The sequence below is a fragment of the Armigeres subalbatus genome, chromosome 2 (genome assembly GCF_024139115.2).
Source record: "Armigeres subalbatus isolate Guangzhou_Male chromosome 2, GZ_Asu_2, whole genome shotgun sequence".
Lineage (NCBI taxonomy): Eukaryota > Metazoa > Arthropoda > Insecta > Diptera > Culicidae > Armigeres > Armigeres subalbatus.
The window spans coordinates 195611767-195626286 of record NC_085140.1 but is presented as its reverse complement, the minus strand read 5'-3'; the positions used below and the strand labels follow the sequence as shown (position 1 = coordinate 195626286).

Here is a 14520-nt window from a genome sequence, read left to right as displayed (position 1 = left end):
TAATCAAATCTAAGAAGTGTGGTTACGATTATCTTGTTTCGTAACATTATTTATATTTGGAGATTTATTTTACCCCTCTCTCCCCATCCCAATATTTTGCCAAATAGTTTCATCTACATATAGAAATAAACCTTGTGAGTTTCAGCCAGATGCTGAAACATCGATAAAATGGAGTTGCGATTCTCACAAACTGGCTTGCAAACAAACAGTGAAATGTGCAGAAATTCATAATTTGATTGGTTATTCTTAAGTCGGCGCACTGAAATAAGTTTCAATAAGTTTGATGTATATTCTGCTTGAGCTTACATATAAAAATTTATGAATTTTTGACATTTTATTTTTACAAGGCTATTTTACCCAATTTACCGAAATTGCTCATTTGTCGTTAAGAATAATTGTTTTTTGTTCGCATAGATGTAAAAGCAGCATCACTACCGGTACCCACATTAATTGTAGCTGATTCAAAAAAAAATATCACAAGCACGTTCGCCGAAATCGTTCATTTTTGTTTCAGTTTGCGAAAGACGTTCTAATGTTTAAGGCACTTATTTTGGTCCTATTTTACTTCTGTTGAAAATTGTTCTGCAAATAGTTTGCTATCTAATATAGATCAGCGAAGGATATACGTATCTATTGAGACGAAAAATATAGATGAATTGAAAGAAAGAAGAAACAGTTTTTTTAAACTTATGTATTTTCTGCTAGAACTCACATAAAAAATGATGTATTTTTTGACATTTATTTTTAAAGGACTATTTTACTCTACACTCCCCTAATAGAAAATTCTTATTTTTAAATTCAACTGAGACAAAAAAGTTTGGACATTTTTCACCAGATCGGAAAACATCAACATAAGTAGGGTCGAAATTTGTGCGAACTTTCTTAAGAATAAACAGTGTTGCAGAAAATTGCGATTTTCTAAGAAATTCTTGAGTTGGCGCTTCTGAATTATATATGAGATGAAAGCTCTTTAGTTCCTTAATTGCCTTACGGGTTTAGTTTTTTATCCTAGATCTGTTGGTGAAAAATATTTTCTTTGGAAAAACGACCATTTTTATCGAAAAGTCAATTTTCTCCTAAAGTAAACAACTTTATAACCCTATTAACCACTTGGTATAAAGAACTAATTGAGTAGAAAAAACGTGCCAAATTTAAACAAAATCGGTCACTCATTGCCAAAGTTATTGCATTTTTATGGTTTTGGCGATTTTTGAACAATAATTTTTGAAGGGCCGTTTTACCCCACTTTCCCTCAATGAAAAAATCTGAAAATTTGCTAAATGTCTTCTCTTACATATATGAACAAACCCTGAAAATTTCATCCAAATCGGAGAACATCGTTGCAACCTCCCTTGGAAAGGGGGTCGCGCTTCTCGCGAACTGGCTCTTAACTGGCTTCTCTCAATTGTTTTGATTTTCTTTCTCAAATTCAAATTCTCAACAGTGGATTTTGTTACAAAAATCTTCTTTATTTAAAAAAGTCTTCTTTTACTATCCTACCAATTAATTGAATAATACACCTTCAATTCTTCAATGTACAGTGCTTGATTGTATGTATCTATTTATCCTACAAAATTTAAAACGATTCGAGACTTTAAACTCTTTGGTTTTATTGCACAATCTCCGGCCACTACTTCACCGTAAAAAGGTATTTAAAACTCTATGAATACTACGAGCACTGCGGCTACTGCTGCTGTTGGCACCATGAATATCAGCTTACTGTTCCTTCACTTGAAAGGTTAGTTTTGTATGTTAATTTTAAAATTTAGGACAATTGGTTGTACGTTACAAAACAATAAAAAAATACTTACAATTTAAATTATAATACAAAATCGTATATAAACATTAAATGATTAGAATAACTCATCCGTATGCAGTCAATACAGAAAATATACATGGGAAAATATAAAACTAACTTAGGTTTCAATCTAAAACAATATAAACAAAAAAAAAATAAATGCAAGACTAGACCGTCCTCGTCCCTTTTTTTGATAAACAAAAATTAAAGTTAATGATGTGTAAGCATAAATTATAATTAAACTACTAGTAATGCGAAACAGAAAAGCACATAAACCTTACGATTTTACAAAAAAAATAAAGAGGTTCCGCTTCCGATATGCTTTTTGTTTTGTATTTTTGGTCCAGCTGTAATGTTTGCGATGATATCATCTTTTAAGTACACAAGTTAACAATAAGAGTATATACACTTACGAAATGGCAAAAAAATATGGCACATGAGTTCACAAATTTTCGGTCAATGCCGTCGCACTTCCCAGTCCTTAAATCTACAAAGTGATGTGTCTAAATGCTATGTTTTCTTCGAGAATCCCAGACGGATATTTGAGAAGAGCGGCTGTATAGTCTTTTGACTTCAACGCCTTTTGAAATCCTATATCTTCCTAATGTGGTATCACTGTTTACAGGCCAATTGTGACCTTGATTCAAAAATAAAATTGCAATAATCTACAAAACTGTTACGCAGTGATGGCATAGTTCTTCGGATAGTCAAAGCTACTACTACTGTTGCTGCTTCTACTGCTGTCACTTAGCTCCTTTTCCAAATTCACTGGCGCAACTTCCCTAGTATCAACGGGCGGGGAATCTCTTCGATAGGTGAGGTAGTATCCTTCCGGGTGGTTGCTGCTGGCCGTCGTTCGAATCACGCTGATCCGGTTGTCCATGGCTGCCTTCAGCTGAGCTGACTTCTTGCTGTTGTCTTCCAACACTTCCCGGATTTTAGCTCGTACAGCTTCCTTCTTCATCTGCTGTTCGGTTTGTCGAGCCAAATCCAAGGGGCTGATTGCATGATGCGGAGATTGATGATGCATTCCATAGCCGCTCGAGTATCGACCCTCATATCCTCCTCCGCCACCAGCAGATCGATCTGCTTTTTCGACTTTTCTGCGTGCCTTTGTGTGAGCTTGCTTAAGCGAAGGGTGCTTTCCTGTTTTGCTCTTCATGCAGGACGAATCCTCATGCTTGTACAAATAGGACTTGAGGGCAAAGGCTTTTCCGCAGCGGGAGCAGGAATGCGGTTTTGTGTTCGAATGGGTTTGAACGTGCGCCCGGAGATTGGACTTATCGGCAAATGCTTTCTGGCAAACGCTGCATTTGAATGGTTTTTCACCTTTAATAGAATAGAAAAAAGAAAATAAATTATATTAGTTTTTTAGGAGATAAACATAAAGTGAAAAATGTGAACCAATCATCATGACATGATGAAAAAAAACTCAACTTAAAGTCGCTTTGAAGTTTTGAAAAAAATAACTGCATTTGTGTCTCCAGTGAAGCTTACCTGTGTGCGTTCGAATGTGACCTTGCAGCAGCCAAGGCCGGGAGAAACATTTGCCGCATGTGGGACATTGACAGCCCTGATTGTGCGTTCGGACATGCATCGAATAGGCAGGCATCGAGACGTATACCTTGGAACAATGCGGACATCGACGAGCCTTCTTGTCTTGCAGCGATCTGTTCAAACAAATTTGTATGAAATTATGAAACCAATTCTAAAGTATTGACATTGAAACACTCACCGATGCGTTTGTCGATGTCGAGCCAGATTCGAAGACGTCGAGTACTTCTTTCCACATTCCGGGCAGCCGTGCACATCGTCCGTCGGTCCAACCTCGTCGCCACTGCTAACCGGTGTGGGGTCTTCAACATCTCTCAGTTCCCGATAGTCGCGCTCATCGATGCCGTAGTCCAGACGTTCCGCGCCATGTCGGTGACCTTCTTCTCCGTAGCTATAGCTGCTGCCACTATTCCACGACAATGTTCGCGACTTTTTCCGATCGAACACTTTGTGCGAGTACGAATAACTCGAGTCCTCGGACTCTTCCGAAGCGTACGAGCTCCTTCTGTTCAACAACTGTTCGTCCTCGGTCAATGCGCGACTGCTACTGCCCGATCTAGGGGGACTGCCACCGACGTCACCTTCCACTGTTCTTATCGTCGACGTGTAGTACGTCAGATTTGCCGATTCGTACGAGTCATCGCAATTGGCACGTCCATCTGCATCCCTTATCTTGCTGATCCTTTGTGCCTGCTGTAATTTTAGATTTCGATTGATCTCCCAGTTCGTTTTCCATTTTTTCTTCGTTGCCGAGCATGACTGAATCGCTGGTTGGTGGTCTTTCTTCTGCTCTGTCGGCGACGGCGACGGGCTGACGGGATAACTTTTTCGTTTGTCTTCGTTATCGTCGACCAGCTGACCGCGATAAGAAAGTGCGTACTGATAATAGTCTACCGGGTGATAAGAGGCTGACTCATGCTGCAAGGTGTAATATTTGGCACCGCTGTACTGTTCCGGATAGTGATACTGCTGTTGATGATGATGATGGTGGTGGTGGTGGTGATGGTACTGCTCTCCTGGTGAGGCGTTGATGCTGGTACTCAATTTTCCGGCTGCAATCGATACCTCCGCCAGCTGAGTTAGATTGTAGAGTTCCTCCGGAACACTACTGCTTGGCATTTCCTGAACCATCGTGATTCGAATGGCAGCGACCCTGTTGGCAGAGATGAAATACGAGAAAAGGCAATTAAAATCTACTAAAAACAGATATTATAGATCACGACGGCGCGGCGGTCGGTTGTGTGAGCCATATCCCGGAACTACGCGAACGTAAACTAATAATTCCCCTCTCGATGCTTCCGCGTCGCCGACGCGTCACTCTGGCAGTCGGCCACATGTACGCCCTCCCCATTTGAATATTGCTTTTAGAGGTGAAAATCATCAAAGAAAATTTATTGCTTTCATATGGCACTCGGTGGTGCTGCTCGGTGCGATTGCCTTCCAGCATCTCCTTGCATTCACTGAATCTAAATGCTACCTTCCTATCGGTTCATTATATTTATAGACCGCCCTAAGCAACCACTTGAGTATCGCGCGATACATAAATCTAGAGCTAGGACAATTAAGAATGTACCGTCATTAGATTTTGTCTTCTAGTGCTTATATCTTTGCTTAGTTTAGTTACATTGACTGAAGCATTGATACTTTGTGATTGGCGAAAATCAACTAAATTGCAATTTTGGAAAACGACTCAAAACTCATGGACGAATCAAATAAAAGAATAAAAGTTGCCGTGATCATCTCTAGATAAATCATGCATGATTTGACTCTACCTCTTTGAATCTTTACAAGATTTTTTTAAATTATCTTTGATGATAAGATAAAGATAAGAACAGTGAATTGACGTTTTTCATATAGATTATATTCTTGCATTGGTAGACATAAAATTGCACCCCGATTGATTATCAACGCTTTTAGGTGCAAATTGATTTTTAAGGGCTCGATGATTGAGATTTGAGGAGAATTTTACCAAAACTGGTTCTTACACATGAACAGTAGAAATTCTCTGCGTCTAAAAAAATACTACAGTTTTAAGGTGAGCTGCGTTAGAATTTAATTTCAAAACTAACCTTTCAACAGCGGAATAAATCTTTAACAGCATGCGAGAGACACCAGCGAAAAACAGTTTTTGTGTTGTATGGTGGACTCCTAGTGCGAAGGTTTTTATACAACTCTGTCTAAATGGTACGTTGTTTGAATTCCACTAGTAAAGGAGTTCTAGATATATTTTCAGTTACCTAGACTAAATGATAACAAAATTCCAATCATTTAGTTTGAGTTACTGTAACTAGCGCTATACATCCGTTATTAGTTGCTAACAACGATCCATTGGGCAGCAGTTGCAGATAAACCTTTGCACTAGAAGTCCACCATACAGCACATTCTGAAATTCAGGTTTTGGAATGAGTTTATTGACAAACTACTAAATGATCGAACGCAAATTACTAAATGATCGATAACATCCTTGTTTTCTCCATTCATCATCACCAGCCTGGACTATTTGGACCAGCCTCGCCATGTTATGCTGCCGTTACGTAAAGAGGTAACCCGTGCAAAATATTCAAATGGAAATATCTCACAGTTTGACGGTTATGTTCTGCAAGATGTGCATTAGGGCAGTTCACATTTCAAAAATGTTCAAAAATTCCAACTCCCATATGTCTATTAGCATCTTTTTGATAATATAGGAGTCCTGGCAAAATTTCAGGCAATTCGGTGGCCATTTAGGGGTGGCGCGAAGTCAATTTATGTTTATATGGAATATTGTATGGGAAAAACTTACAATTTATTCAAATCCTCCGAAAACTCTTGAATCGTGATGAATTCAAATAAACATCCCCAACCTCCATTTTTGGAATCTATTTGAGCTCAACCAGTGGGTAACTCATTAATTTTGATTTATATTTCCACTGCTACGTTGAGACTAATTACACCCTTTTTAGCCATTTATCCCATATTCACATTGTCGATAGAACCGTTCAATCCACTCATAACTGATGTGTTATCCGGAAGTCTCATTTAGGGGAAAAGTGGGTAAAACCGACACCTTAAGCAACTTTACAGTTCCCCAATCTATGAAGCAATTTTCTGGTCTAAAATTTTCATACAAACATACTTTGGCTCTTCATGCATCAATCCATGTGGTCTCAGGACAATATTTCTTGATAGAATTTGATTTATGATGAAAACGCGAACAGTCCATCTTCCAGCCCAAACAGCTGGGGTGCGGGTAAGATCGACACCACATGAGGGTAAAACCGACACATCAAGTCTTTATGGAATTGAACATCATAACAATTCTAAATGATGTTACAACATAATAGAAAATGTTTAACAACATTCATTTTAAATTTTGTGTATGAAATTCATGTTTAGGGATCACTCATAAACGATGGTTGAACAAAATTTTATATATTTAAAATCATCACCACATATCATACTTTATTTAGTTTCTTTAGCAGGTCGAGTGAAAAATATATAGAGTATAAGAATGTTAGTAACAAATTTACTAACTACTGTAAATATTGACCTACATTTAAATTTCACTTATTTTAAAAAGTTGTTTATAACGGCGCTTTAAAATAAATGCGTATGGTGCAGTTATGACAAGAAATGAAAATGACCAGTTCCGTGACAAGCTACATGTTTACAGGGGTGAAAATGGATCACGAAAGAACAAAACTAGAGAACGGGTTGAATATATCTAAGAGCAAAATAAGCCTAAAAATACGGTTATTCTTTGAGCGCTATTGGTATCCGACCTGCAGGCTTTCCTTGATGACCCAATATTACCCACTAGACCTATTGTCACGCCCAATGATGATATGGTATGTAATCAGTCTATGATTAAGTTATACTCCTCGGCGCCTCGTTTTCCAATACATGAATTATAATATGCGAATGATAAGTCTAATGAAACAGAGGTATTTCGTGATTCGATGGCAGGTGTCGATTTTACCCCAACAGATAACATAATAATGATGAGATACATGTGTATGTTTATAATTAGAAAAGTTAACTATTTTTCCACAACATACACAAAATGATGTTCAATTATGGAACAGAGATGAATTAAATACTGAAAATTAACAAATTTTTGTCGAAAAAGCTTACACACCGATGCTAAAATTTTACATAACTTAACTCCTCAATGGTGATCAATGCTAATTGTCTGTTTATTATGACTCTTGCACATCTCCGTCAGTTACAAAATGACTAGAAATACAAGAAATCAAACGTTTATTCAAAGTGTGTTGAAATTCTGTTCGATAATCAGTTGAAATCGGAGATTTGAAGTGGTGTCGGTTTTACCCGCAGTGTCGGTTTTACCCACAATTCCCCTATATAGATTTCAAAAAGGGAGGTTGAGGATGTTTATTTGAATTCATCACGATTTGACAGTTGTAGGGAGACCTGAATAAATTTTAAGTTTTTCCCATACAAATTTCCATATAAACATAAATTGACTTCGCGCCACCCCTAAATGGCCACCGAATTGCCTGAAATTTTGCCAGGACTCCTATATTAACGAAATGATGCTAATAGACATATGGGAGTTGAAATTTTCGAACATTTTTGAAATTTGAACTGCCCTAATGTGCATCCGTAGATTTATTTCAAGAAATTGTGCGACGGTCAAGATATACTCGGAACAGATCAAACTTGCAATTCGGTATTTATCACAACAAAGTGTTTTGAAACCTCTACATTCAACTGTCATACGCGTAAGGATGAAACAGCCCGTAATAGTATTATAACTATCTGGAATATAATAATATAGGTAATATCTACCCATGAAGTCGCAAATGTTTTAAATTAGGGTTTCTTACCCCATTCCCGGCCTAACATGCGTACGACTGCATTATTTGATTGATATTTATGACATGAAGCAACATTCCTGAATTTTGTGAGCTGTATAATACTGCATTGGGGTTCACTTCTGCTTAAAAAATAGCTATTCGTGCTAAATATCGTTCAAAAAAGCTTTTATTTGATTTAAAATAATGAGGTGCAGCACTCATTTCAGTCATAGCGATTTGCCATTCCGGCACACGTAAAACCAATTCCCGGCCTAAACAAAATTTTACTCGATCTCTCAACATTTTACTCTCATTCTCTCTCGGGACGGTAGAAAATGAGACGTAAACAAAAATATGCACGTTCCACGACAACAAGATGCCAGATGGTACTATTCATAATCATTTTTATTTGGTTGAGAAGATAGATTTACTCATCCAAATTTCTTCCAAACACTTGAAAACAATATTCTTTTCACCTTTTGAAATCGAGAGAATTATAAATAACATGATAGCGTCAACGTATTAGACAGTTTTCCTGTTAACGATGAAGGATCATTTTCATACTCCTGGCCTTTTGGCAGCACGGTGCGGCTAGAAGTTCTTGGGCCGAGGTGATTTTTTGTTCGGTTTGAGAATGCATTTTAAAATGTATTCTAATATGTTTAAATAAGCTCTAGTGAAACGAACTAATAGGAATAATTGAAGTGCGTGTGTTTAGAATTATGGTGTGGTGATTAACAACTTAAAGCAATGGTTGTATCGAGCACTGAGACGATTTTCAGGTAGGTGTTTATTTGATGATACCGTTTTGTAAAAGTGGAAAGAATCACTCCGGCTCAGTGGTGTGGCGACGGAGAGCGAAGTTTTGAAATCTACATTTTTATTTTCTACAATTGGATCAATTAGGAGTAAAACAAGTGGTTGAAATATATTGAGTATTGTGAAAGATAAATGGGAGACTTTTTAAAAATTATCAATCATAAACCTACGGCTTCCAAACAGTATAAATCATTAGTTTTCTGTGCAGTGAGCCGGGAATCGGGTCCATAGGCCCAAGTAGTGATTTACCCTATGTAGGTTAATCAACAGATGCGCATTGGTATTTCGCCTGTCGTTTTCTCATTCTCATTTTATTGAACCACCAGACCACCGTTGTAGGATTTTTAAATCAGTCATAACAACAGATCATGAATCATTCCTCGTCTAATATTTCAAGAAATATTCCAGACTTTCATATAATCCATTCAAATGCCAGTCATTCTTGGAAGAGGGTTCCGTTTTTTCGGAAGCACCAGATAAAAAAAACTCAATAAAAATGCCATAAGTCATCGCACTCGTGCGCATCAGACATCTGACGCAGAGAGGCCCTATCAAGTCGACCCCTTTTCCACAGAAAACTGGCTTTGTTTAGGTTGAACCACCGTCAAGCATTTTTTGCTGCTGCTTTCCTAGTGAATCGTGCCGTCCCGACCAACCATGTGATTTCTTGTTTCTTCAACCAGATAACACATTACTTTCCCCCTATCTCATCTAACGATTCGACATCCTCTAATGCGATCTGTGTGTGATTGTTGTTCGGTCAAAATCAAAATAAACAATACGATTCCTGTTCATTCAGGCTAAGTACAAACAAAGTCACTAACACATCGTACACCGTTCAGGAAGCAAAGAAGCTAATCCAATAAATTTCCACTTTATGGCTTCCCCGTAGTGCCGCCGTTTCCCAGTGCCTCCGCCGTAAGCCGCACCCACCTCCCAAAAAATCGTGTGGTGACCACGGCGGCGACGCTCTCCGTCGATCGCGGGCGCATTGCACTCCCAAATAATGTTTTCCCGCGCGCGCGGTTTTTAGTAGTTTTCCTAAGTTTGGTCTCTCGTTCATTCCGTATATTCTCTCGCTTCAATCGTGACGTGCCTCTTCTGATGTTGCACTTTGTGTACAAACAGCTACGACACGGGCACGGGTGTTTTTTGGGATCTTTTTGAACCGAATCCAAGCCGGTCGCCGGTGCGGTGGCGGTAGCAACGCGACGATAGGGCAGAGACGGCGATGGCGCGACGCGACGCCTCGATTCATCATATGTTCGTGCTCATGTTCACACTGAACAGATGGCTGCAGGTTGCCACCATCGTGATCGACATTGCAATGACCAAAGCCATTCCCGGGTTGATTCGAATACATGGCACTCTAATACTACAGCTGTTTTATTGGAAAATTTCTTCATTCTGTGGTGGGTACAAACAGATTTCCGGCACAGGCTAGAAAATTAATATTATTTTGTCCGACTTCGACTTTGCAAATATGTATGTGTGTGAACACACTTGTTGAATTTTGCCGAACTTATTTGGACCGGCACGATGCAAACTATTCAAGCACCAAATATAAGACAAACTATTAAAATACGAAAGAATTAACTCTAGTTCCGGACTTTTTAAAGTATAGTTTCTTACAAAAGAATTCAGGCTTCAATCAAACCGTATGGTAGGAATGCCTACATAATAGCAGAATGATGCAGCCTTTTGGGACGAACAAGTAGTAAAGCTGGTCCGAAAAACGTCGGCGGCGGTGCCGTCGGCGTCACGCTGAAAGCACTAACCAGGTAAATTCTTCTTATTTTCCACGAGAGTATAGTCAATAATAGAGTGGGAAATTCTTCTTTGAATTTTTAACGGAAAATCCACACAAATTCTTTTGAATTTCCATAAACCGCAAATTTTCCCGAATTTCCATGGAATTTTTTATTTTTATTTTTCTATTTCTATTAAAATTTTCTTCGAAACACGATTCTGATTTTCCGATTTTGTACGGGACATTTTTCCTATTTTCCATGAGACCATTTTCCGAATTTCCACGAACAATTCTTCAGAATTTCCACTGAAACCTTTTGTTCGAAGCTTCAAGGGATATGTTTTTTAAATATCACGGAAAATTGATTTGATTTTTATTTATTTATTTATTTATTTATTTCGTCAACCGACGTAGACTAGTACAAATACATATACATGTTTTTTTCTTTCGTAATGCTATAGTAGATTATGAAATACAATAAAAAACATAAAAAAAAATATTTTTTTTTGCTAAAGTTGTTTGTAATTATGAATTTAAATTGTTGAATTTCTTATGTTTGTTTTTTGAAAACATTGTTTAATGTTATGCCTAGACATTGTTAAGTCAATAGCTTCGCAGTGTTGATTATAAACAGCCATCATTCGGTTAAGAGGTCCAAATTTGGCATAATTTGTTCGGCGGTGGTTAGTGAAAAATAATGTCCTATGTCGAAGTAGCCGAGAAGGTATGTAAAAATTTAATTTCGACAAAATTTCAGTTGAGTCAACACGTTGAGATACTATATCGTTAACAAATGAAACCGTTGCAAACTCTCGACGCTGTTTCAATGTTTGTATGTTTATGAGCATGCAACGTGATTCATAAGATGGAAGAGGAAATGACGTCCAACCTAATTTACGAAGAGCGTATAGTAGAAATTGTTTTTGTACTGATTCTATTCTTTCTTCATGTGTGGTTAAGTATGGCGACCATACAATGCTACAATACTCCAGTATGGATCGTACATATGAAATATATAGTGTTTTGATTGTGTAGGGATCCTGAAAGTTGAAACAGAAGCGCTTGATAAAGCCTAGCATATTATTAGCTTTGTGAATGATTGTGTTATAGTGATCAACAAGAGTTAGTTTTGAATCTAAAATCACTCCTAAATCCCTAACTCTTTCACTTCTTTCTACAGTTTTGTTTCCTAGTACAATTTGTGTATTTGGTGTTGTTCTTTTTCTGCTGAATGATATGATGTTGCATTTCTTTACATTTAGTTGCAATAGGCTTTTTCTGCACCATGTATAAATCATCTGTATTTCATTCTGGAATACGATAATGTCGCCTTCATTTCTTATTTCCATAAATAACTTTATGTCGTCGGCATAAATTAAAAACTTTATATTTTTGAGAATGAGGAAAATGTCATTTACATACAATATAAATAAAAAAGGGCCAAGATGGGAGCCTTGTGGAACTCCTGAATGGGATTGGATTTCTTTCTATTAAATTTAATTATTTGTTGCCGGTCTATGAGGTAAGATTCAAGCCATCTAAGGAGTCCTGGCTCAATTCCAATTTTTTGCAATTTGAAGAGTAACAATGGAATGTCAATGCGATCAAACGCCTTGCTAAAGTCAGTGTACAGAGCTTCCACGTAGTTACCATTATCCATCGCATGAAGAGTATAATCAATGAATTCTATTAAATTTGTAGCGGTTGAGCGACCTTTAAAAAATCCGTGGCGTTTTATTTGTAATTCTGTTTTCAAGTTGTGAAAATAATTTTTCATTAATAATAGATTCAAAAAGTTTGGGAATGCAAGAGATAATGGCTATTCCACGGTAATTACGAATGTCCGATTTTTTGCCCGATTTGAAGATGGGCACAAGGTAAGAGCTTTTCCATACCCTGGGAAAACTTCCGGATTCCAGTGACAATCTGAAGAGCCAAAATAAAGGTGCCGTCAGCTCTTTAGCCAGACTCTTCAAAAATACCGGTGGAATGCCGTCAGGGCCAGAGCCTTTAGATGCATCTATGTTTTTTAAAACGTTTAGAATATCGTTTACCATGACCTGATTAACACCAATATCCTAGCAAATTCTGGGACAGGCGCAAAAAAATCAAGGTCGCGATCTTGTTCCGAAAAGGTGGTGTATATTTCTTGGAAGAAATCTCCAAAGAGATTACAGATGTCTTCCGAGGAATTACCGACGCATTCATCTAGACACATGGATGACGGAAAATTGACTGATTTTAATTTTGATTTCACGCAATTGAAGAAGTTCTTTGGGCATGACTTTATTTCGTTTTCTGTTTTCGTATTATTATTATACTCTTCAAATGCTACATCAATTGCTAGTTTTAATTGATCGCAGATGTCTAAATATTTTTCCAAATTTTCATTCGAATTGTCTAGTTTGTAATTTTTATGTAATTTTTGTTTGCGATTCCTTAAATTTTTTATCTGTCTATTATACCAAATTGGATATTTCGAATTTCCGTTCCGCCTTTTTTTCCTTATTGGAACCTCTTCAGTAATAATATTAAAAATGATGTTATAAAAGACATCAACGGAAGATTCGATATTCCCTTCATTCTCTAAAATTTGCTTCCAGTTTAATCTACTTAGCTTATGTCTTATGTTGTCGTAATTTCTTTCGGATTCCCACGGACAATTCTTTCAAATATCTATAAAAAAAAGTTCCGAGTTTCTACAATTTTTTTCGGATTAAAACGATTTTTTATTTCCGATTTTTCACGGAAAATTCTTATGGAAAATTCTGCCGAATATCTGGATTTTTTTCCTAATTTCCACAGAAAATTCAACGAACATTGATGACCGGTGGGAGCAGTACTGAGGCCAACATTTCTCGCATACTGAAAGTGAATTGCACACTTAATCGGTCCTTTTTCAGGACCATCATTTTATAAAGAAGAAGGTTTTGTTTGCTGTATTGGAAATTGTCGCACAAATGAAATTTCTCGCAATGTTACTTTAGTTTTGCTGCTGCTAGTGACTGGTAAGGGGCATTAGGAGGAATTTTGCAGCAGAATTGTGGAAGTGCAATTTTATCGCTCATTTTTACTGGCTGTCGACAAACCTGTTCTACTAAAATTATTAATCAAATTTATTTAAACGCTGCTGCTGATGACAACCGCACGATGATTTCTAGCAAAACCGCAAACGCGCGCGGGAGAGCAGCTTTTTGAATTGACTTGAGACGATGTCTGCAAAAAAGCGGTCCAAGTATCATCTGTAATAGTCGTCGGTGGCGATTGAGGAAAATGTTTATGCTGAGAAAAGATTATGATAATTTTTGGTTAAATTCGCGATTGTGTCATGTAAACAACCTAAAATTCATATGATATTACGATTCTCATTGCACTAAGAAGTTTTACGTAGTTTACGTCAAGCGGTCGTGTCTTGTACACAACCCTTCTATTTTTTTCCGAATTTTAATGGAATATTTTTACAAACTTCCAGGAAAAATGTGTTCAAATTTACAACGGATTTTTTTTTCAAATATCCTGGAAAATTTTTTTTCGGATTCCCACGGACAATTCTTTTTTTTTCCGGATTTCTACAATTTTTTTCGTATTAAAACGATTTTTTTATTTCCGATTTTTCAGGGAAAATTCTCATGGAAAATTCTGCCGAATATCTAGGGATTTTTTTTCCAAATTTCCACAAAAAATTGTCTGAAATTTCTCTGAAAATCTCTGAAATGATTCTCTGAAAATCTCTGAAATGTTATCATTTTTTTTTCATTTCTCTGAAATTTCATGATTTTTTCCGAATTACCACGAGACTG

At 37.1% G+C, this 14520-nt stretch overlaps 1 protein-coding gene across 1 annotated transcript in view; it reads right to left on the bottom strand.

Annotated features, from left to right (window-relative positions):
- Nucleotides 1-1448: 1448 nt before the first annotated feature.
- LOC134211458 (zinc finger protein 84-like) overlaps nt 1449-14520 on the bottom strand; it is a 48856-nt gene continuing 35784 nt past the window's right edge. Inside the window, exons 2-4 of the mRNA XM_062688326.1 lie at nt 3534-4505; nt 3296-3468; nt 1449-3127 (exon numbers count right to left, since the gene is read on the bottom strand). Of these exons, the coding sequence (XP_062544310.1) occupies nt 2475-3127; nt 3296-3468; nt 3534-4483 (1776 nt within the window). The 5' untranslated portion in view covers nt 4484-4505 and the 3' untranslated portion in view covers nt 1449-2474. The remainder of the gene's footprint in view (nt 3128-3295; nt 3469-3533; nt 4506-14520) is intronic.